The sequence below is a fragment of the Fringilla coelebs genome (genome assembly GCF_963513975.1).
Source record: "Fringilla coelebs genome assembly, chromosome: 1".
NCBI lineage: Eukaryota > Metazoa > Chordata > Aves > Passeriformes > Fringillidae > Fringilla > Fringilla coelebs.
In genome coordinates, this window is record NC_140028.1 from 71,573,286 (window position 1) to 71,598,476 (window position 25,191).

Consider the following 25,191-nt stretch of genomic DNA (forward strand, 5'->3'; position numbering starts at 1 on the left):
ACTAACAGCTCTGGCCAGGGAGACATCCAGACCTACAAGGGCAAGAAATCCTGGTAACACAATGTACAGAATATCACCTTGCTGCACAACAAGTTAGTTGATGAATTTGAAGCCTGAGAAGCCATAGAGGAATTTAGGGGGTGGTTCCCAAGACCCTCTTGGTAGTATTCTAGGTTGATGAGCCCTGGAAAAGATTTAGGGGAAAACTGTTGGAGGTTTTACTGTGCTCCTAAGGACCCTTTTCCCGCTCCAATAAGTTACTATTTTCCAAACAACAGAGATTTTATGAGAGTATTTTGTAGATGTATATTTAATTACTCAAATATTAGAAAGAAAATACTATAGTCTCTTTGGGCTTGGTCATCCTGCTCATCAAAATGCTCAGCATTTTGAAAAATTCTGCTCCTGTGACCTAGTCATAACAAAACAACCAGCTTAGGATCCCTTCAGAACGATTGAGGACCTGCAGACTCCCAGAAGACTGTTCTAGGAAGGATACAATTCAGTCAGCAACTACTGGTTTAGCTCCAGCTTCAAAGAACTGCAGAAGTTCTTCAGAAGGACCTTACAAGACCAAGGCAACTGAGTGATGAAACAGCAAATAAATCTCAATGCAGACAAAAGTGATTCATGTGGTGGGAAAAATAATGCTATCAGCACATGTAAAAAAACCCAGGTTCTCCCTCAGAACATAATAATGAGGGTATCACAAGCAATTCCAGTGAAAACTCAGCTTGATATTTAGTAGCATGAAGAATCACCAAGCAGTGTACTGGAGGACAGAAGAGTGAACATACGCTTCTACAAACACCACATCCTAAGCACCATGTGCAGTTATTCCCCTCTGAAAAAGGACATAAAAATTGAGACAAGTTCAGAAACATTTGATAAAGATGACAAAAGATCTGGAGTAGTCTCCATAGAGGGAATAAACAAGTTAGCTAGGACCCTTCAGCTTGGAAAAAAAGATGACTGATAAGGGATATGACAGAAGATGATAAAATCACAAGTGTCCTGAAAAAACTACTCAGCAATCAGTTGCTTGTTGTGGCTTTCAGTACAAGAAATGGGGATCATTGAACAAAACTATTAGATGCTAAAATAATTCTTCACACAACAGGAAGTAGGATTCTGGGGCTCCCTGCTACAGGATGTCATGAGAGCTAAAAGTCCATATGGTCTTATATATGCAAATATATGCAGGACAAATACATAAAGGACCATTAAACCCAAAGACATAATCTCTGTTCCAAGAAACTCCTGGACTGTGGAAGAATATTCTGGGCAAGGATCACTGTATATTTACCTCATTCTTACCTAAATTGAAAGAATTGTTTTGGCCACCAGTCATGTTGGTTTTCCCTTTGAGAACAGGCAAAAGTCTGTTATTAACACACCTGAAAGCATTTGAGCGACATGAAAAAAAAACCAACTAGGGAGAAGTCTGTAATTTCAAGGGATGACAAGCAGAAAATGGAAGAGAGAGGCAAAACATCAGAAATACAAGGAGATATTCAGGTGAGGCAGAAGTGTACAGGCGTGTTCTCGAGTGATGGTTTGGAGTTACCCATCCTGCCAAAACCATGCATGGATAAATCATTTAAAGAAAACATTTGGCTACCTGGGCAAGCACCTATATAGCCAACAGGTGCGGCAAATGCCCCTGGAGGGAGAAAGGCGCGGGCAGGGCCGGCAGCCCGGAGCGCGTCGGGCGCTGCGGTGCCGCAGGTGCGGAGCGCCCTCGCCGGCCGCAGCTGCACGGCCCGGCCCGGGCGGGCGGGCACGCCGGGACCTGGCTGGGCAGAACAGAACAGAACAGAACAGAACAGAACAGAACAGAACAGAACAGAACAGAACAGAACAGAACAGAACAGAACAGAACAGAACAGAACAGAACAGAACAGAACAGAACAGACCCGCTCTTGTGTCCGCCTCCCCGCGCTGGGGGTTGTTTACAAGGCTCGTCCTGGGCACGGCCAGCGTGCCCAGCTCAGCGCCGGCAGCGGGGCAGCGTGAGCGCGCCGCCGATTGTTTTCCGGGACGGAGTTTTCCCACTGGAAGGAGGAAACGCGCTCATTTTCCTTCGCAACCGCAGCTTCAAAAAGGGCTTGTTACGCGAGTTAAATTGCTTTCTTTTGCTGTTTAAGCTAAATGTGAAATTCATGGGCCGGGTTTTTTGAAGGGGTCTGTATACTTTGAAAAGCCTCATTGACTTTTGATAGGATTCAGACCTTTAAGGAAAAAGAATAAATCACCTCAGAGGCACTAGGCCACACCATATTAATTTTTCAGCAAAGTAAGAAAATTGTAAATTTCTGAAAGTAACAAATCACTAACACCAGGTAAATGTTGAAGAAAAGCATCCCATATGGGGAGTTCCCTTTGTTCTTTCCTTAGCTTTCTAGGCTTTTCAGTCAGCAGATTTTCTTAAGGATTCAGCAGTTATTACCAAGGACTTCTCTGAGCAGCACATCAGACTATTCACTTAGATGCATGAATTTATTTCTGTTTTCCCTTCTATCACATATAAAACCCCCTGCCATCAGTGCAGGCATCTACAGTCCTCTGTTTCTAAAAACCAGCAATGCTAACTAGAGAAATCTCACAAAATTTAAAAGGGACTACTTACAGGGACACACTTCATAATTTGTGTTCAAGCTTAATGTGTTCAAGGCTCAAGGTGATTGCTTATCACTTCTCTTTTGTCTTCCTTTCAAATTATTTGCAGCAACCACTCTGGCAAACAGAACACGCCCATTTCATCGGGCTTCCAGCCTGGGAAACTGGGAGAGTGCTTTCAGCCACTACCTACACAATTTTGGGCATCTTCCTTTCTGCCTATCAAAGCAAGATCAACTGGGACAGAGCAATTGGTGTAAGGAAAGTTGCAGTATTAAAAAAAAATACAATAAATCTGCAATCTCTGGATTTGCTAGGAGATACAGAAACTGCTGAACAGCATAAGAAAGTAAGACCCCTAGTTTCTTAGTTTTCTCCCACTTGCACTTGACAGCAAAAAAATACATCTCCAAAAAGCCAAGGGCAAAGCAAAAAAAAAAAAAAAAATCATAGATAACACAGGAAAATGGGACCACTGAGACCATTTAAAATTATAGGCACTTGCTCTATTACAAGTCTAAGTTATACCAAATTTCAGTCAGTTTATGATACAAGAACCTACTCTTCTTTAGCTCCCAGATAAAAGCTTCCTACTCTCATTTTAGTCTGCCAGTCATAAGCTCAGTTAAAAAAACCTAACCAGGACAGTTTATTTTCTATAGTTTGCTTTCTGCTGGATTGACTATATCAACAAGTATTCTTCTCAGCTTAACCTGTCAAACTTGTATGCTTAGCAGAGCCACTGACTGAAAAGAGGCTGAAGCTGCTGCTCAAGAACATCAGTGGATACAGTAGCAGCAGGGATAATTCAAAATAAATTTTCATTTCTTCACACAGGTTTTAACACTTGATCTTTTTATAATTTATGGAGATCATCAGAACATAAAGATTAGATGGATTCAAATCATCCTCAGGGCTGAGTACTGCAGAATACAATGATGACTTGGAAGTGACACTGGCCTGTCCACCCTTCTTCCATTTTGAATGCCCAATATGCCAGCATAAATGCAAAGATATGAAAACATGCTTGAAGTTTCAAGTTGCAAAATCTTTTCCCTCATATACTTTAAGAATTAAAAAATATACTTTGCACACATCTCTGCTCAAAATAAAATTCTGCTATGCTGCTCATCAGCCTAAGGAGCTGCCAGAACAGAAGCTGTCCCATCACTGCTCTCGACTCAAAGAACAAACTCAAACCTTAGCAAAATACAAGGGCAAGAACTGATTTTTTATTAACCTATTTTATGGACTCTCAAGAGGAAAATGAGTCCTGTCAATGGTTCCTCACTGCAAGAGACTAATATCTCATCAGAGGACATGGCATTATTTCACTTTTATGTCTGTCCCTCAAGAATTCTCCCTTTGATGAAGTAGTTCAAGGGCAGACATCAAAAAGTCTGTTGTAGCAAGGTACAGCAAATGGATCCAAGCCACATAAGACTTCATCAATAAAAATACACATGGTAAAATTACGCTTGACAAGCATAACAAATATTTGCATCACTGTGGTCCTAGAGGAGGATAGTACCTTGTACTGCTGGTCACTTTCTTTTCAGACCAACTTGACAGAAGTACAGAGTACTGCTGAAACTAAGCCACAAAGGACAGAATTTATATTCCAAGTCTCTGAGGTAGCCAACTTTTTTTAAAGTCAGATTAAATAAATTACCCTTCTAGACCTAAATAACCTTTTAAACATCTACTATACAACAACATATATACCACCATGCTTTTTCTTTTAAACTATTATTTCAGCTATAAACAAGTTATCTTACAAAAATTAGAGATGACTCCCACTTGAAGAACTGAAAGAGGAACAGATGACCGCAGCAGATTTGAGTGATAGTTCCCAGGCACATTTCAAGACAGAAGTCTGAGGCACACTCAGCACACCTGAACATCTAGCTAACAATATCTACTAGCTGGGTCAGTCAAGCAATTAATCACTCTGAAGAACCTCAGACATCAGTCTCTGATAAACTGCATTCTGCTTTTTTTTCCCAGGATGCTGGACATGGTTTCCTTCTGAATAACCATGTACCAGATTGTCAGTCAGATATGCTGCGTGTGCCCTTGTATGGACACACTGATTCTCTTACCCTTTAAAGAACCTGCAGTTATCAACAGTAACCAGATCTGGTGGTAGCTGGGATAAGCAATCCTGGGAGAAAAAACCTTTTTGGAATCTATGTGCTTTGAATGGAACCCCAGGGTTTTTTTCTGAAGGAATTTTTGACCAGTTACACACATGCAGTGCATTTGTGCATACCACTGTTCCATTAAAAATATGGACTTGAGATTTTACTGGTGCCTGGTCTGTTGCCAGCAACAGACACACAAACCCACCAATAAAAAGGAATTTAAAATGGTGAAAAGAAGACACACTTGAAGAGAAATCTCTTTATAGCTTTCATTTAAAATATAAAATAGGTGAAACTTTAAAAGAAGAACATCCCATTCTGACCAAATTTTAAAATACCGTTTCATGCTAAAAGCAAAAGTCTGGATGTGAGCCTCATGGAAGCTGCCAAGCAATACAGAAGAAACCTAATCTTTCACATTACTCGCATCCAAGTCTTTGCCTTCCAGGCTTACATGAGTGTTGGCATTTTCACTAGATTGATCTAAATCCTCAATTTTATTTTCTATTTCCATAGCACTGCTTTTGACAGGACTCTGAGAAGACTCTTCACCTATTTCTGCTTCCATTTTTGTGACTAAATCGTATTCTTTATCTTCCTTATCCATTGTTTCCTCTGTTTGCACCAGTCTGTGTTGAACTTCTTCCTCAGTTTTGTCTTCCAGTTCCTCCTCTTTCCTCTTTGCTTTAAACACTTCAACTCCCATCATCCTCAGGTAATGAAGCCTCTCATTCTTGGGCACAAAGGCACGCAGTGATGTCTTCCCTTGCCAACCACACAGCACTATGGGACACTGAAGATCATGAGGTTTTCTGCAAACAAGCAGTTAAGTTCAGTTAATTATGAGAAAGTTCATCTTCAAAACTTCATTTTATAGCCAAACACCAAGTCAATTCTAACACTGAATGCATTTTGTAACTATTCACAGAAGATGAAAGTACATTGTTCTTAACTTCAACACCTACACAGACACCTGCTTTTCTACAAGCAAGCATGCAAGCCAAAAACCCAGAAACTCGATGCTGTTAAGTTTTTTCAACAAGCAAAATAGTTTTCTGGCTCTGGGTTGAAAACTAATACAAGGAACAGCAAAATGGAAGTTTACATTTAGAAAAATCTTAAGAGTTTTGTCCACAGAAGTTCCTTTGTCCACAAAAAAGAACAATAAAAAGTATTTTTTTCCATTCCAAATGCTGGACTTTACAGGGAAACAAACAAATCCCATGCAGTTATCTCTTGATCTCTGGCACAACTACCAGCTCACCTTTATGAAGCTAAATTCTACACTTGTTTTAAGAATTCACAGACAAGACAGCTTCTTTTCCTTTCTTATTCTCTATTCTACATGGCTTTACTGTTTCTCTCACTTCATCTCTATGCCTCTACTTCTGTTTTTGCTGACTGAAAATAAATTCTTGTCCAGGTCTTAGGAGTGCATAAATGGAAAGCAACACATCTACTTACTCAGGGTCTGGGTCGTACTTCAGAACTATACTTCCCATCGCTACAGGGAAGGGGGAACAAAAACAAAACAGATGTGTTATTGGCTACAATGATACAATGAGTGTAATCTGAAAATGTTCAAGGAAACAAGTTTTTAGACAAACACAGAGCATGACATGGTTAGCAGTTATCCACATCAATACACTGAACAATACCAGATTTTATTCCCTTTTTTCCAACCAAAGTATTTACGTAGTCACAGACGCAATTGCCAACATAGGCTCCTCCAAAATCACAAACAAACAAATTAAAATACAAAATCCACACAGTGGATTAACTCACTCAGTGAATCTAGCAAGAAACTTTTAATTAATTAAAATGAACATAGGAGTATGCCAGACCGAACTTCAGAACATTTTTTTCTTCCCATTTTGTCTCATCAAACATGGAAGTACAAGGATCAGCAATGAATTGGAAATGAAACAATAACAAAAGGCTGAAAACCAATTTTCATATCTTTAAGCATCCAGTGTAGAGGAAATTAAAAGTTTAATACGAGTAGACATCGCTCCCCATATTTAAGAAAATCAAATCTGAGGAACTATATTTGATACATAAGGTCATGACAAGCAATTGCAGATGACAAACAATTTCAGCTGGAGCATTAACAAGCACAAAAACCAGAAACATGTATAAAGTCTTTGTTCATCAGATATTTTAAATGTTGCCTCACAGCACTACTTCGCAGAAGTCGTAAGTTTGGCAACTCTTCTGTTCTCTAAAGCTCAAAATCCTTAGAGGCTGCAATCAGAAAGGACTACAATTTCTAGCAGCACACTGGCTATTTAGTCCAAATTTTGAGCAAACAAACACAGTTTATGCTTCAGGATTTTATAGCGTTCTGTGCAAAGAAGAAAAATAATTTTGTGACAGAAAAATTAGCAGGCTTACCCATATCTTTGACTTTCTTCTGTGTTTCACTGCTAAATTTACTTAAGAATGGATTTTCCTGGGTTAGCAGAATTTTGACATCTTCTATGCAGACATTTATAATCCTTGCATGAATGAATGGGTACAGAGTATAAATGCCCTGTTTAATAAATAAAGACAATTATTTAAAAATTTAACCACTGATTTCTGAAAGAAGGGAGATAAAACAGTATGCGCTTTACCTCACACCAGAAAAAAAAAATTAAACCATAATGAAAATGTCAATTACCATTAATCTGACAAAGTTAATGCCAGCTGCCTTATGGGCTCTCGAGGAAACCAAAGTATCTCCTTTGAGAACACAGTGCTATGCAATTACCTCTTGTGCTAATCTGAATGCACATCCAAACTGTTCACCATCACTGTTGCGAGACCAGACTTTTATCCCTGTGTTGATAACCTGCAAACAGCAAAGCCAATAAACATCAGTAGGGAACATTAATAATAATTAATAAACATCATTAGGGAAATTCTAAATTACCACTCTGAACTTGTTTTTTCCTCAACTCTTTGACTAAAAGCTCATTTGCACTGAATACTGAGTTAATGTGAAAATTCCATTTCAAGGAAAAAGAATTCCATTCAAGGGAAAAAGGAACTCCTGCTATAAAAATGTGGCGCTCCCTCAACATAAAATGCCTTTTACTCCTTTCCATAGTGAAAAGTGAACAGTGTGAGGAAGTGGCAGTTTTAAAAAGAGGGCAAGAAACTACTAATATCTAATTTTAATTTTAGTTTGAGTAAGAATTTTCTGTATGATTCTGGGAAAGTCAATCAAGGACAGGATTTCAAAAATGTAAAAGTGATTACTATTTGGACGCTATCTATCCTTTATGGTACTCAAAGCCTCACTACCTAATATAATGCACCAGTTTCTTAAAATTTTGTCAGTTATGTAGCTATTTCCTGCATAGGGGATAAAAGAATAATTGTTTACCCATCTCAAAGATCTGCTGCAAAGATGTACTGAATATCCTCAAAAATTTCCAAGATTTGACTGGATGAGGCCCCAGAATGTATCTGATCTAGCTTTGAAGTCAGCTCTGTTTGATGTAGGAAGGAAGCTGGACTACATAACCTCATTCCAACCTAAATTACACAATGACTTTTGAGACAAATCTTTAGCATTTGCAAGACATTTTCCACAGGGAATCATAAAAAAAAATTTCCTCTATTCACGAAAACTACTTATTATCCCATTATCACTCAGCTTAATGAACTTTCAAAATATTTAATTGTTAAAATTACTTTGAAACAATGTCCCTATGTAACACAGCCAGTAAATAATTCAGCTGAACTTATCTTTTTGGTTTGCTTTCAAAGCTCTTAATACTTTTATAATTAAGGAGGTGATAAATACAACATCATCAATGTAAACATGTAAAGTTACCTGAAGACTACATAAAAATACTGGCACACACACAACAGTTATATATTCCCCTTCTCCGCTTTTAAGTTCTCTTTCATCCACCAAAAATGTACTGATTTTTATCTCAGAGACTGTTATTTACCTCTCAGAGTCAACTTTTCATCTCTAACACAGGAGGGATAGAGAGGAAAACATTAATCTAGACTTATAAAAAAATACAGCCTGTCAGAGTGCTAATCCTCTATGTAAACAGTACACTTGGCAAGTTCAAGGAGACATACACTGATGCTTATGAACCATACCTTCATCTTCTCACTATTGTTCAGAAGCACATTCCTCAGCTCCTTAGAAACCATGTACAGCTGCCTCTTTTTTCCTTCTTGAGTTCGAGTCAGTAAATTCATCTTGGGAAATGATGGGTCCAACGCATAAAACTTCCTGTGGCCATAATACTTGTTTTGATTAACTGAGCAATAAAATCACATACTCAAAATGCATGGTTTAGCCCATTTCCTCCAGCTATCTCTGCAAACACTTAGCACTTTGGCTTCAGAACACAAAGATTAGAGTTTCTAAGCTGCATGACATCAGAAAAGACAAGCTGTTATAGACACTGAGACACACTGGAAAGTTTCCAGTGCAAACTCTAGTTGGCTATTTTCATTTAAGTGTTGAGGAGAGGGGGCCCTGGTGCAAAGTCAGGCAAAAGCTGTTATGCAAGACCAGCGAGACCCATCCTTTGTAATGAACCAAACTTGAACTATTAACATCCCTGAACCAATAGGAATCTTACTGCCAAAACAGACATATCTTTTTTCTTACTGGATAGGAATGAACAATGGATCATCTTCAGGGAGAAACACAAAGGGGTCTTCTTTAAAACCAAACAACTTCATTTTTTTAGATGGTGGCGGTCTAGAAAGGAAATAACATTGTATTGTCAATTTCACTAAAATTTCACTTGTTTTAAAATCAGTGTATTCAGTTCATTTAGTCAACACTTGGCTTATTGTAACAACAGTACGCCAAAGAGAATATTGGCATTTTCTTGTGCTTCACTAACACTACACACAGTTTAACTTGTTAAAATAAGGAAGTCAAGCAGTGCTTGGAAACAGAGTTCACTAAAACAAGTAAACTGAGATTTCTGATGGAATGATTGTGAAGGCAATGCAAATCTTCCAACTTCTGAAAGTATTTTTTCCGTTAACAGAGAAGAAAGTATTAGCAGACTTAACAAATGCTAATAAAAAAACTGGTTATTTTCCAAACTTGCTGAATGAAACACAGACAAGACAGAAAACATGGAAATGCAAGACAACTGAATAAATTCATTAATTTTTTTGACTGACTTCTAATTACAAAAGAACTACAGAATATTCAGGAATTGCAGAGCTGTCACAGGACAAATACTTAAGATGTGGTCCTTACCCGCATACTCCTTCCTTTTTACTCTGCTCAGTGTCCAAATTCTGCAATTCTTGCATTTTCTTAGACTCTTCATTTTCAGCAAGTGTTGGTTCTTCAATAATACAGTCAGAACCATTACTTGAATTAGCTGCTGTCACTTCAGTATCTCCTGTTTTTTGTGGTAATTTCTGATGAACCTATTTCAAATTACAGTATTTTCAAAAAGGCAAAAGTAGTATCCAACTTGTAACAGAAGGCACCTATGTTCTCTTTGTGTGTGCTTAATTCCTGTCAATTTGTATGCAAGTGCTTAAACAGATCCATTCAGGGAGTTAATCTGATTACTAGATCAAGATATCACTATAAATTACATTTATCTCCAGTACTGATCTGTATAGTTTCATAGTAACTGCCCAAGAAAGCTATTTTTGTACCATCTACAAAATCATGTTCAAGCCCTCAGAGAAGAATATTTCAAAACAGGATCTGCTGTCTTCCTCCTAACACTCAAAGTGACACAGGCATCCTGCTGCTGCACAACTTCTGTAAGAGTGCTATGATGTTTTAACTTAGAACATCATAAACTATTTGGAGGGTGCTTACTTCTGAATAAATGCTGCTTCCTATTGCCACATACATTTTACTCATAAGTTGTTCTAATGAAGCAAATCAAATAATCACCTAAAAGGGATTCACAACAGAAGTTCTCACAGACATGACAATCTAAGAGATCAAATAAATCACATCAACTTAAAACCCTGTTGACAGGATTTTAAAGACAATTGACAACAAATGGATTAAAGTCAGATGGCTGAAGCTGCTGCTCCAAACAGTTTTACATCCACTCCCTGTGCTGCTGATCTGCTAATCTGCTAGTGAATCACTCCCTGAGCAACCAGCCACAGAGTGAGATAAACTGACATCAGAATTAGCTTACAACACAGCAGAAAAAAGCCTTTTAGCAGGGGACCACACACAGCTGAAGGAAGTGACAGCTTTAGCTATCCGATATAATCTGCTTCTGTAATTCTTTCAAAGCCTTAATTTTAGGGTCAAGATTTAGCTTGCTATTTTACTACCGTTTCAAAATCTCCTTTCTTTTATTTTTTTTTTCTATTTTAAAAGTTTTCATGATTTTTTCATAAGTACTTCTTCAGTACTTCATGGATTTAGGAATTTATTTTTAATTGATACACTGAACTATAACTGCAGGGCAGATACAGAACAATTATAGTAGGTCTTTTACTATGTGCAAACTCAAAAAAAAAGCCCGAAACATTATTAGTAATTTACATTTTAGATAATGTAAAGGAAGATACCTTAGGCTGACGTTTATTCCATGGCATTGGAGACTTTTTTATTAAGACAGCCACAAAGAAGCCACCTGTGTTCTGGTGATGTGGCAATATCCTAAGACTAGAGAGAAAGAAATGTTGCAGCAGCACATTCATTGCTGCATTTATAATCACAAAACATTAGAAGGCCCACATTTACACTTACTTTCAGGATAAGGTAAGAATTCCTAGCAGGATTGTGCAGATTTAATTTATCAAACTAGAAACAGGATCTAAATAGAGCATTCTGGCATAATTACTTGCATCAACGCAACACATTCATTCACTGTTCACACTTGAGCTTTAATGACTCATTTCTAAACAGTATTTTTAGAATAGCTGTGGAAAGCCTTTAAAAGCAAATAAGTCACACTGTCAATATATGTTAAAGTTTTACATACTTTTTCAGTAATTTTGACTGTTTATCTCTATCAGATGCAAAGAATTTGACCTTTTCATGTGAGCACTTATTCCACTTATGCAACTTGCAGTAATTTCTCCTGATCCACTGGATTTAAAATATGGTGCACTGCCATTACATATGAAGCAATCAAAATATACTCAAACCTACACATTCCTAATCTGACCTAATTATAATTTGCCCACAAACATACATGTTACCTCAAATCCTCGTAAGATTTACTCTGGGAAAACCTACCAGCGCTCCAGATTCATTGCCTTTAGCTTCTCTTCATCTTTCACTGGAAACATAGTAGGACGTATTTGTGTTTGTCTATTTGAAGGCACATCTTTCCACTCCTCAAACCACTGCCCATCTTTCAGCATCACCTTCAAAGGGGTAAAAATAAATTCAGTGAAGAATATAGGTCACAAGTTTTAATTAAAATACTTGCAAACTAAGGCTCAGTCACCAAATAAAGAAATTATTTTCTGGTACAGAAAACTAAGTTCTTTAAAGTGTATTGTTTCTTTGTGCATTGTACATGTGCACTTCAGAGTAGGAGATTCTTGCCAGCTGCAGCTCCACTTCATACACTTCTAAAAAAAAGCATACAGTCAAAGTGCAGATTGATGCTGAATCAACTGCAAAGATCTCTGTTGACCTGTTAAAACATGTGAACTACCAAAATCCAGTGGAAGGACAGTGGTGAAATATATAAGATCAATGAGCTATCAGATTTAAGATACACTGTTCCTTTTTTCCCATGAGGCTGGCTGTGAAACTTGTGTTAGAGGCAGCTTCCAAGCAGCATACAAGGGAAAAGAGCTACTGCAGTCTAGTAAAGATCAGAACTGAAGAATCCCAATTTCATTACGTAAGAAAAATGCAAGAATGCAACACAACAGCTTGGTAGGCAGAAAGCTGCATGACACAGGCATATACAAGTCACTGACAGAGATGAGTTTGTGGAGTTGCTGAAAAAATGTCCCCATGAATTTTCTAGCACCTGTACCTTTACTCAGAACTCAAAACCTATCTACAGATCAGCTCTAAGACACTGTGTAGACATAACATCACCTCAGTAAGGCTAAGGGTCAAAGCTTCTGATGGACTCTTAAAATACAAGCAGAAGGCTAGAGCCAGAACTCTTGCAGGAAGGCATTCTGAATGCTCTTCAAGTAAGGATACCAAAGTGAAAAAACAAGCCAGGGAAAATTTGACTTCAGAGCTAAAGTTGTCAGAAGGGTCCCAAATCGGGATGCACAGGGCAAATGCATATAATTAATCACTGAAATGAAGGCCCATTTTTGTTGTTAAGGCAACAAAATAAAGTAGTTGCAGTGATGGCAACTTCAGGACTGGCAAATATGGTGAAGCGGATTAATGGATCTCACTGTGATTGTCTTGAAAGTTTAATCAACTGCTCTAGTGGAAAATGAAATGTAACATTTATCTAGACTACAATTTCACTAAGAACTTTGGAATGCAGATTTCAGCATCATGAAGTCTGGCACTTCTCAGACACCGATGAGATCGCACCTTGTGCCTTTCTACATTTCCTGAAATAGAAATTACTGTACTTTCAGAATTAGTATTTCAAGTCAAAATATGCTACATTTCATAGTGCTAGATGGAGACAAGACAGACTGTACTTCTGAACTGCTCTTCTTTGGAAGTCACGACTCAAGCTTGAGAAAAACCAACAACAGGACTGATAAATAACCGAAGTCTAAAAAAAAAAAAACTATTTTGGTTTTACCAGAAAAACTGCCTATCAGTCCTGTGCTGTTCAGTTTTGGTTTACCAGCCTAACTGGTAAGTTGGTGTGACTGGTAGAATGACAAAGCACCAAAGAACACTCTGAACTCTTCTCTACTGCACATTTTACTGACCACCTGTTAGAACAGAAGGAAGAGTAAAAGTGTTGCAGGAACAGATGACCAAATCTGGAGTTAAAAAGGTGTCTTCCTTCAAGCCCAAAATAATTCACTGGAGTTCACTCATCATCTGGCTTAAGGAGGGAGTACTGAATGCTGTTTCCAAGCACCCAAGTGTCCCTTGAACAAAACCTTATTTTTGTTTTTGCTGTTTCCAGAGATTTACAGTCAACTGATGTTCAGGAATATTCAATGCAATCAGTCACAGAGCTCCTAGAAAACAAATGCTGCACCAGGGAACAAAAGACTACACCAAGTAAAAACAACACCAGTAAGCAAATACATCCATAGTGACATGCTAGCCAGTGAGGCATGAAAATATACAGTAGCAGCAAATCAGGTCTGAAGAAAGTCTGGCAAACTTTCAACACATTTTATCAGACTAGTTTTTAAAACCTATTAGGGAGATTTATATTTCAACTGCAAACAGAGAAATAGATGCTACAGGGAATAAAAAATGCCCTTAGTGATCATTATATAAATATATATATAGTGCCTTTATGGAATACCAAAACAGGGTAAAATTAAGATCACAGAGCCACAGTTATGCATTGTATTTATTCTTCAGGTACAAGTATACAGTGTAAACTTTAGCAACTGTAAGAAGAAAGAAATCAACTAGTTGCTAAGCTGCATTTCCAGTGGCAGAACATATACAAATCTTTATTCCCTGCATCTTGTTCATTAGCCTGTACACAGGCATAAACCTACCTGGCATCACAAGAGACTAGTGAGATGGTAACAGAAGACCCAATGGCATTGCAAAGGCACACACTCATAACTAAAATTTAATCAGTATCTCTCCCCACTACCACAATGGCCTTCTACTTTTTTTGACTATACTCTTGACAGGAAGCTGAAGCAGCTTTGGGTTTTTTACCCCTCCCTATTAGTTTGTTTCCAGAACTGAAATAATTTAAGGCCTGGAACAAAATACAGGATACTATTACTACCCTAGGATTAGTCACATCACTGCAGGTTTTACAGCTTATTGGCAGAAACAGTTCCACAGCTTTTACTTCCAAATGAAATAAAACGGACCAGCTGAAGCACTGCAGAATCTAACATTCATGGACCCTGAAGACAGAGATAGATGGCTAACATTAAAAGTGGCTGAAATTATGTTGCCATCTACAGGCCACATACACACAACAGAAGAGGGAATTGTAGCAAGACAGTACAGGAGACAGAGGAAAGAAACCTAGACCTAGACGTAAGGGGAGTGCTGATGAGAAGAAAAGGGCCTACCCTTGCAAAGACTTTCAGCTTAGCTCTCTCCTCTAAACATCAAATCACTGCCATTAATACAGCTCAACCTAATTTTGTGAATTGTTACACTTCAGAACTTCCCTAATGTAACACTCTACCACAGACCAAGAACTTTATAAAAATACCAGGTTAAATACCTTCCATTTTGTAATTCCTGGCATCCTCTTCAAACCTGGTAACTCAGAAGAGACATCAGCAAGTTCTAAGGCACCTGAAATCCCAAGAACATAAAAGTTTTAAAAACAGAATTTAAGAGTTATGTTGCCAATTGACTTTCATAAAAATAGTTTTCCTAAAGTTTTAAGCCATTTTATGAATAGTACTTTTAAAAACTTTCAAGAAATTAAAAGCTATACAACTTCGACCACTTACATTAACAAAGACGGTGGGAAGAACTGTTAATAACAACTACATAAAATACAATCATAAATTACCTAAAATATAATGGTTAGATTTTTTTGTAGCAGCTGCAGAGAAATACTCTACAACCTGTATCATTAAACATCAGTGTTCTAAGCAATGGAATCATTGAAGTTCTTATTCTCATTTACTCAGCATTTGGATTTACTACACTGATTAAGTATTTTTCAGAAAATAACTTTTGGCATAACTAAGCCTTCTGAAATGTCCACAATATTCTAATTTCAAGGACTTACAATCTCAATATATTCCAGTGAGAGAGGAAAGAGAATTTGTTATTTTTAAAGCGGAAAGGAAAATTCCAAACCATTTAACACTAACATGACATGTGCCTAAAATATATCAAATTACTACAAGAAACATCAACAGCTTAATTTACTGAATAAAATCTTCAAGCTGCCCAAAGTCCAGAAGGAATTATATAAAAATTTACTGCTTAAATAGGTGATCTCTCTAGAAAATAATAACTTTCAACATTGCTTTTCTGTGAGTCTAAATACTTAAGATATTTAACAGTCAGGTAGGTTTTTTCTCATGCTGTACACAATTTATCAACCTGTTCTACATGACTATAACCATTTCTTACAGTGACAGCTTAAGTAAGCCTTTAAAATAAATGAAAAGGAGATACATGAATTCATAGAAAAATTAAAAAATGACATCTCAAATGTGTTTACACTTGATGTTTTGCATCCATCCTTTGAATACTCCTGCCTCCCTACAGCATGACTTCAGTTGATGTCTCAAGACCGCATTAGACTTATCAGGCACTGAAGACTCTGTCAGAAGTGCTACAGTTTCCAATAGTTGCTACATGGTACAAAAAGGCCTTCTCCCTACTCCCTCATGCCTAAGGAAAAGCAAGGTCTCATCTCCTTGACACTGCTGCTTCAGCAAGGTAGCACAGCTGGACTACCAACAAACCTTCTGGACTGACCTGAACTGATTCTTCAGGTGCAATGCCCCTTGCAGACCACTGCACTGCCTCTTTACTACTACCTGCTTAAGCTACTCCTGTGTTCAAGTTCCAAGGATAACACTCACTTGCTAGGACACCTCACAGCCTCCAAGTATGCCTCAAAATACCTCCACTGGGCAGAGACTAGATCTGAACATCATAGCCAGTCCTTCCTTCAAAGTACTGAATTTCCCCCAAGTGCTGCAATTGCTTGCCTCCACATGCTGCTGCTTTTGTGTTCCTATCCCAACTAGATCTTAATGCTTTCCAATCTTGCCACTGTTAAAATTAATGCTTGCTCACTATGGCCTTCAATAAGCCAAGCATACCGTAATTTACTGGAATTGTGTCCATGATTACCAAAGAAACTACTTCTAAATAGAAATGTCCTTTCACAGAATCAGCCGAGTTGGAAGGGACTCACCAAGATCATTGGGTCCAACTCAGGCCCTCTGCAGGACACCCCACGAGTCACACCCTGTGCCTGAGAGCATTGTCCAAACGCTTCTTGAACTCTGTTGAGCTGTGACCACTTCCCTGGGGAGCCTGTTCCAGTGCCCAACCACCCAAAGGTGAAAAACCTTTGCCTGATATCCAATCTAAACCTCCCTGGACACAACTTCAGGCCATTCCCATGGGTCCTGTCACTGGGCACCTGCCCTTCCTCTTCTCTTCACGAGGAAGATTCAGACTGCAATGAGGTCTCCCCTCAGTCTCCTCCAGCCACTCATCATCAGGCTTTTCCAGTAGACCCTTTATCATCTTTGCTGCCCTCCTCTGCATGGTCTCTAATAGTTTAATGACTTTCTTATACTGAAGTGATCAAAACTGCACATAGGACATAAGAGGAAGCTGCCCCAGTGCACAGAAGAGTGGGAGTAGAAATTATATAGTCAATTCCTAATGAACCTGCAAACACTTTAGCTAAAGTGCTGGTTTTCAGATAATGAAATTTCACGCATAATTTGGGGCCAGAATAGCTACTGGGAAAAAGCAAACATTACACAAAACAAGCTACCAACTTCCAGAGTAAGTGCAGCTCCAGGAGCAATAGAGCTGCTTCTGCTCTGTAAGGGCTCAACTTTAAAAAGTCTGTGGAACTTTTCATGCCAAATCCAATTATATGTTTCCAAATTTCAGGTTATTGATTCAGAAAAAAACAGTATACAGCAGCTACTAAATGGGCTACTGAACCCTACTATCACAAAGTGATGCAGTGCAGCTTCCCAGCTCATCTCAGTTTTTTTACCTCTTGTAACCTCAGCCTTCACACTCAAGCCAAAAATGCAAAAAAACCCCGTGGGTTTAAACACATTAAAAATCCAAGCATGTCAAAATGTGGGGTAAAGGGTGCAAAAGGTATCAGTGACTCCCACCTACTGGTGTACAATTACTTCACTCTTAACTGCTTAACTACACCCCAGGCTTTTTACTCCTATAGTGCACAGCAGCAATGTTCCACACTGAGTTTTCCAAAGCAATTATAGATGTCAGACATGGATTCCAACCAGTGAAAGCTGTTAGTGGGAGCCAGATAACAAAGGCTGAATGCCACTGATCTGTAGAAGTGTCTTCTGTATCATTAACACAACTCTTCAGGTTTTGTATTTGCAGCTGATTCGCTCCCATTTAAGAACACTGCTCATAGCAACATTAATGAAATCCTACTGGTACCAAAAGATTTCCATAGTTGCGGAAAGTAGCATATTACCCACACTAAGCTCATCACTAGTACCATCATACACATAGCCTTTTTTGGGCTGAGGAGAAAAAAAATAAGAGTTCCCCACTCTGTTCAAGCTTACATTCTCACCTTGACTCTTTTCCAGCAGAGATGCGATCACAGCTTCATTTTCGATGGGATTCAAGGAACACGTGGAATACACCATTCTCCCGCCTTCTGCCAGCTGCTCAACACCACGGGTTGCAATTCTCAACTGCAAACTAACAGAACACTCTTGGTCTAGCCAGCTATCATTCAGGAACCCAAAAAAGCCTTACTGCAGGCACACAACTCTGCATGGATTAAGCCAGCACTTGGGGATTTCTACAGCTGTCAGCAGTACACAAATTACAGTCAGTGCAGAACTAAGTCAGCTTAGTGCAGTTTACACTGCAGACACACTCACAATGACACCTATTAAATTAATGCAACAATTAGGTCAAATACTAACACTAATGCAGCATAACTTTGAACATAACATTCTCTATTTTGTTCTTTCTAGTGCCCAATCAGTTTTATTATGAAGTACTCAAAACTAGAAAAGTAACACCCAAAAACATGATTCTTCTCAGAAATCCAGTTAAATGAGGAATAATCTGACCATTACAAATATTATGGACAACATAGCTTAACTAGCAGTGGCCTTCTGAGAAAGGTATCACTGAGCAGGACCATGAGTTTAGACTCTACCTGCATACTTCCAACCAAAAGGAGACCTGCAATAATGAATTAATTGCCAAGAAGTCATTGGTCAGCTGAGTCACAGTAACCAATGGTATCCCCAGCTGGTTAAAAACACAGAGTAAAATGTTCTGAGTTTTTTTTATCTTTTCAATTACTACATTTTGCCATGTGCCTGCACTAGGCTAAGTACTTATTCACCCTCATTTTACATATATCCATCTCACGTAACTGAAATCATTTGTATATGATCTCTAGAATTTTAAAAACTTTAAAATATCACTAATAAATTTTACAACTTACTGTATTTTCTAACAGTATTTTACCTGCCTAAATGCTAAGAATCCCAACCAAGTGATTTGTTCTATTTTATTAGCTATCCTGTCTAAATCAATTCAATAAGTAATTCCATGACAGATATTCGTAACAATACAAGCAATTTAGACTCACATGCTTCTATCCTGACATCTGAAATCCTACGCTTCCTCTCAATAGCACTAAGCTCTTAATTTGAGAGAAAAATTACTCTTCCTAGTCTCCACTTCGTCATATATATTAACATGTGAATGCATGCAGATGTTAAAGATATAGAAAAAGGAGAGGAAAATTAAGGAAGTGCAGATGTGCAATAAGCATTTTTACCCATGGAGCTGCAAACTGTTTTGTGTTGTCCATTTCTTCCACACATCAATGTTTTTCCTCATGGTTCCATCTCCGCTGCAACAGAGGTCAAAGATTTGTATTATTGTGTGTTGTATTATTGTGTGTTGTATTATTGTGTGTAAGACTCTTTCCATATCAGAGCCATTTACAGCAGCACAACAATAGCAGTCCCTCTCCCTTGTAACTAGTTCTCCTACACTGTTCTGTTTCCTCACAGCCTTTGCATTTCAGTGTCCTGAAAATAAGGTCAAAATTTGAAGCCCTTCAACTGATCAAATTTAAGGACCACTTGGAATGAAAAAATTCACCTGGATTCTGTATTTCCACACTTAAAAGGCATTCCGAACTATAAAACCTAACTCACTAAACTAAAAAAGGCACAATTCAGTGACATAAAAAAAAATTAGCACTGCACTTAAAGCAGTAAAATCCATGTATTCAAGTTTACATGCAAAGTACCTGCAGGGGACATCACATAAAATCCTGTCATAGAAGAGGATCTCTTTTCTTCCATCAACATCTATTTGAAGGTTAGGAATGCTGGAGGCATCATGATTTACCACCATGATACATGGACTGTTTAATCTCTTAGCCTGATGAACCAGCAAATAGCAGCGCTTGTTGTCAACATCATTAGCAATTACAAAACCACCTGGGAACATAAAATAGGGGGAAAATGCTTTACTATTCAACAGACAAATAATTTTACATAGTTTATTACCTTATCTCTGAAAGTTCTGTAAACCTGTCACTAGAGATTTTTACTTAAAAGACTACTCATGAACAGGGGAACCCTTACTGAGTATAAAATAACTTAAAGCATATTGCAGGTTAACTTATGCTTCAATCTCAAGAGTTTTAGCTCCCATCCTGTGGCAGAAAGACACAGCCATGGGCCCTTCAACTTCTGAAAGGAAAACCTCTAAAACAGAAAAAACTCCAACCGTCACCAAAGAATCTCCACATCAGCAAATTTTCAGTACAATGCAGAAAGAATCCACACACTCTACAACTTTACCGTGTCAAGGGGCAGTATTTTCTGTGAGCATCTAACCAAAAATAAAGATTCTGAAGCATCCAAAACCAATAAATATCACAATTTCTTCAAGTCTAAAGCAGTTTAATCCAGTGTTTGCAGGATATCATGAAAGCTGGGCTGCCATCTACTAAGTAAACCTGATATATATACAGAAATAAAGCTCTGATCACACGTACTGTATTCTGAACTGTAAAGATAGTGTAATTCATGTCTGTTTTTCAAGCAAAGAGAGCCCATGAAGTTTCAAATGGGTACCTTTAATCTCATAACAATCCCTTGGGGAATTCAGTATGTAGCTAAATGCAGTTACTCATCTGCGACATTAAAAACAATCTACTACAAGAAAAAGCAGAAATTCCAAGTCACAAGTTTTTAGTTTTCCAGACTTACTGGGAAAGGGAACATTCATGTCTGCATGCAACATTTCAATGAGCTGTGCAGTCTTAGATCCAGGAGCAGCACACATATCTAGAATCTACAAACATAAGAAAACTTTTTTAATTCCTGCCTTGTACTTTTTCAGTACTTGAGAAATTTTACTATGCTTTTTTTTTAATTAGGTATTTTTGAATATGCAGAATTATGATTGTTCTGAACACAAACTTGAAAAAAGCAAAGTACAATCCTGTTCTTTATATGCTTTACCTTTAAAGGTTGAAAATATGAAAAGGACTTTAGTTTGTAGGGAACAAAAACATCAGCTGAAATAAAATTTGAGACAGGAACCCGAATACAGACTTGGGGATATGATGCTTTTATCAGTTCACAAACAATTCCAACTGAAGTCATCTGCAACTTTACATATATACACCTATATTGAAGACAAAGTTACATTTAAGAGCAAATAGTACTTTTCTTTAAACTATTAATAAATTAATCACAGACAGCAGTATATATAGATTTTATAGAATTGTTGTCCCCAACACACATTTACATTTCAATGTACAAAATCAGGGCAGTATAGGGCTCCTGCTTCTTTACCTTGGAAGAAGCACTTGGGAAGCATTTGAACAGTACTGAACATAACAGGAGAGACACCAACACCTAAATTCTAGTGTATTTCTCTCTCTTAATAAATCTTGTGATGGAGTCATTGGTAGAGTCACTTTCACATCAAAACAAGTGACATACCAAACTGTTCTCTTAAGCAAGCAAGCTTAGAGTCTTTCCTCTTACCTAGTTACAGATTTTCAGAAACATATGTCTATCTACTGGCCCTTTGGCTCCAGTAAAAATCAGCTGAGATCGTGCAACAGGGTAAAGGATGGGAACAATCTGCTCAGATCCTCATGTGAGGATCATCCTGGCACGAACAAGACTAAACCAGGAGACAGCCCCCAGAGAAACAGAAAGAGAGCTCCAGGGAATGTGTGGCAAGTGCTGCCACGTAGCAGTGCTAGGGCATCATGGAACACACCCTGCAAGATAGTATCAGATCTGCTGCTTAAATTAGGAGATGTGATGCTACCGTTTTCTACTTTAGCAGATAATGCAAAAGATTATGAAGAATAGACAAGGCTAAATATACTCAAAAACTGTCCAGCAAACTGATAGTGGGGGAAAACTAAATGGGAAAAATAGATTAAAAAAGAACACATCTATGGGAATGCTTAACAATCATTAATTTTATCCTCATGGAAGACAGAATCAGCATGTCAGACGTGACATACAGAACATACTGGTTAAGCAAAAGTAACCTGCAATTCTGGTCCTAACAAGCAGCTCCTAAACTAAGGCACTAAAGACCATAAAAGGTCCTAAATAACAAGTCAGGGCACATTTATTACATCATTAAACATTTGCTGTTTTGGCATAAGAGAGGATAAAGAACCTATTCTTAGTCTGATTTTTGAAATCTTACACACATTTCTCAAAAATGCTGCAATATTCACCTAAATGAAATATTCAACGTAAAGCCTATACACTGCTAGCTTATCATATGCAGTGTAAGGTGTATGCAAAAATATCCCCACAATTTGTGTTTTACATTAAGATGAATGTGTTCACCACCTGTTCAATCCCAGACAGAAATAAAAATACACCTGGGACACAACAGGACCGAGACTTTCAATTTACTATTCACTTAAAAGAGATGAGAAGACCTTGCCTCACATAAAACAGCCATAACTGACATACACTGGGATGGACTGAAAAGTAGGAGACAAAAAGATGAAAAGTTACAGATGCTAAATAATATTAATATTAAAAAAACCAACTGTGTACAAACTAGTCTTTAAAACACATGTTAGAAGTTTGATAGACATAAAATTTTAAGATACAGCATGAAAACTTAAGAAAGAAGAACAAAATGTGACTGCTTGAGATAGCAAGGCAACTAGCTCATTAATTTAACAGATTAAGAGAGTAAAGCCACCTGACAGATTCAGTCTGCAAACAAGCACAGAGTAGAAAAACATCACAAAGTTAGAACAGAAAGTTTGCTACCAGATATCCTCATTCCTATGGCATGCCCTAAGAAAATACCATGGGCATTCCCTACACACTTCAGTTAAAGTTAGCACCCTATAGTGCTTAGCCACCACCAAGAGCATGTTCCAGCTCACCCAAAATATTTCATCTAACAGATTATTTATAGAGTAGAATTTTTCAGCTCCTTCAAAAGGCATAGAGGAGTGAAATCTATGAGGTAGGGAAAATTATTAGTTGCATTTTGAAAACTACATCTGTTCACACTGTGATGGAAAGAGGAAGTTAAAAACAGTCACCTTACTTTAAAAGCAGATTGTAACAAGAGTACGTAACTCAGCTGCAGCTGAACATATTTGCACTTTGAAATAAGACTATGCAACTGCCTAAAATGCAAATGTTTTTTGCAGGGTATTACACACAGCTGAAAAAGGAGATGATCCTTGAGAGTGTTTCTGTGATCTGAACATTTATTTGAGTGTTACAGTTGATGTGCAGAAAGCATAAAATGTACCAACATAACACACAACCCAGCATTAGTCCTGATACTACTGTTGTAATTTGTAGCTCAATTAAGGTAATTTCAGAGAATGAACTTTAGCATACATTATATTCTAGACTTACCCTATGATGAGGGCTAACATTAAGCAGCAGAGGTGGGATCATACTAACAGCTTCCTGACGACTGATGTTTCCCTTAAAAGGAAAAAAGAAATTAAATTTGTTTTTATACCATGAAAGAATGCACTTCTTTTGCAATAAAACTTTTAAATTGCTACGTAATAAAATGAGAAAGGAGTCAGAAACACACTACTATAAATTTAGGATTAAATTCTGTTAGAACTTAACAAAAGAAAAAAAAAACATAGTATCTCACCCAATTTTAATTTCTAACAATTGTGTATTTACTCCAATTGTATTAATTCTGCAGTTTCCGCTCAAAAGAGAGGAGAAACTGGTTTGAATCAAGTGACAAACATCCATCATTTAAATGCTGATGTGCCCATGCATGCACTTTTTATCAGGTTTAAACATTTGGTTTCTAACAGCAACTGATCATTTTACAGGGACTCATTTTGACATCCTAAACAACAGCAAAAAAATGCAATTAGTTTAGGCAAATATTTGTAGCTGCAGTTATGCATCAGAATCATTGGATGCACCACTACCAACTGCACCACAAAATCCAGATTTTTCTGAGCTATTCAAATTCCAAGAGAAAAAATAGAGTCTCCATCTTCCATACTGTATTTTAATAAAGAATTGCTCAGGATATGCCAGAAAAAAAAAAAAAATCAAGATCTATCCAAAACTTACACATTCTGTCTCGCTAACCAGAAACTGATGAAACTTTTCCAGTTGAGGGGACTTGCGTAAGATTTTTCTACTCAAGTTAGTGTGCCAGGCTAACTCTTCAGGATACCTGGTGAAAAAGAGACGGGAAAAGAACAGAGGCAGAAGAAAGAGACCGATGAGCCAGGGTGGTTGCCGGGAACATATAGAATGCTTAATCTCGCCTCCAGATCACTCACCAGCTCAGCGACTGCGGCATCTCGACTTTTTGGCCATCCACCTCCAGGTCCTGCAGCTCTCGGAAGTACTTTTCCTTCAAGCAGTGGAGAATCTCCCTGGCGTGGCTGCATACGAGAGACACCCGGAGGGACACCGGATGGAGAATCACAGAATCACAGCATGGTTCGGGCCGGAAGGAGCCCTAGGGATGGCGGAGTTCCGCCCCCCTGCCGTGGCTGGGACACCTCCCCGTGCGCCGGGCGGCTCTGGCAGCCGCGCTGCGGGAGCCCCCAGCCCGTACCTGCGGTAGCCGGTGATGCGCAGCGTGGCGGGCAGCGGCTCCCGCAGCGCCGCCATGAACGCGTCCCACTCTCCGGCGGGCACGATGCCCAGCTCCCGGTAGTACCGCTCGAACAGCTCGTTCTCCTTCACGATCTCGGGGTAGCCGCCGGCCCAGCCCTGAAGAAAAGCGCCGCCGCCGTCAGCCCGGCGGCCCCGGCGCTCCCCGCCCCGCTTCACCTCCCCCGGCCCGGCTCTCACCGCCTGGTCCCCGCCACCGCCCCGTTCCTGCCGCTCCTGCCGCTGCTGCTGCCGCCGGCGGTCCCGCGCCCTGCGGCCCATGGCAGCCAGGCGGCGGCCGAGCCGCGCCACCAGCCCCGCCGTGAGGAAGAGCGGCCGCTCCCGCTTCACCCCCGCTCCCGGCCGGCCGGAGGGACCGTGCGGCTGCCGCGTGTTCCCGGCGCGCACGCGCGGGCCCGCCTTCTCCCGGCGCCGCTTCCCGGCGGAACTTCCCGAGCGCCCGCCGCGGCCCGGCCCGGCCCGGCCCGGCCCGGCCCCACCCACAACGGGC

At 39.0% G+C, this 25,191-nt stretch overlaps 1 protein-coding gene across 1 annotated transcript; it reads right to left on the reverse strand.

Annotated features, from left to right (window-relative positions):
- Positions 1 to 4,141: 4,141 nt before the first annotated feature.
- On the reverse strand, positions 4,142 to 25,126 carry NSUN2 (NOP2/Sun RNA methyltransferase 2). The gene is made up of 19 exons (XM_084202930.1): positions 24,882 to 25,126; positions 24,643 to 24,800; positions 24,362 to 24,466; positions 24,147 to 24,252; positions 23,454 to 23,525; positions 20,793 to 20,877; positions 19,823 to 20,015; positions 19,343 to 19,417; positions 18,110 to 18,240; positions 15,056 to 15,129; positions 11,968 to 12,098; positions 11,295 to 11,391; positions 9,997 to 10,172; positions 9,388 to 9,480; positions 8,868 to 9,003; positions 7,516 to 7,596; positions 7,158 to 7,296; positions 6,228 to 6,267; positions 4,142 to 5,575 (listed from the first exon to the last, which is right to left on the reverse strand). The coding sequence occupies exons 1-19, from the start codon at positions 24,960 to 24,962 to the stop codon at positions 5,170 to 5,172; spliced, it is 2,379 nt and encodes a 792-aa protein (XP_084059056.1). The 5' UTR covers positions 24,963 to 25,126; the 3' UTR covers positions 4,142 to 5,169.
- Between the last annotated feature and the right edge of the window lie 65 nt (positions 25,127 to 25,191).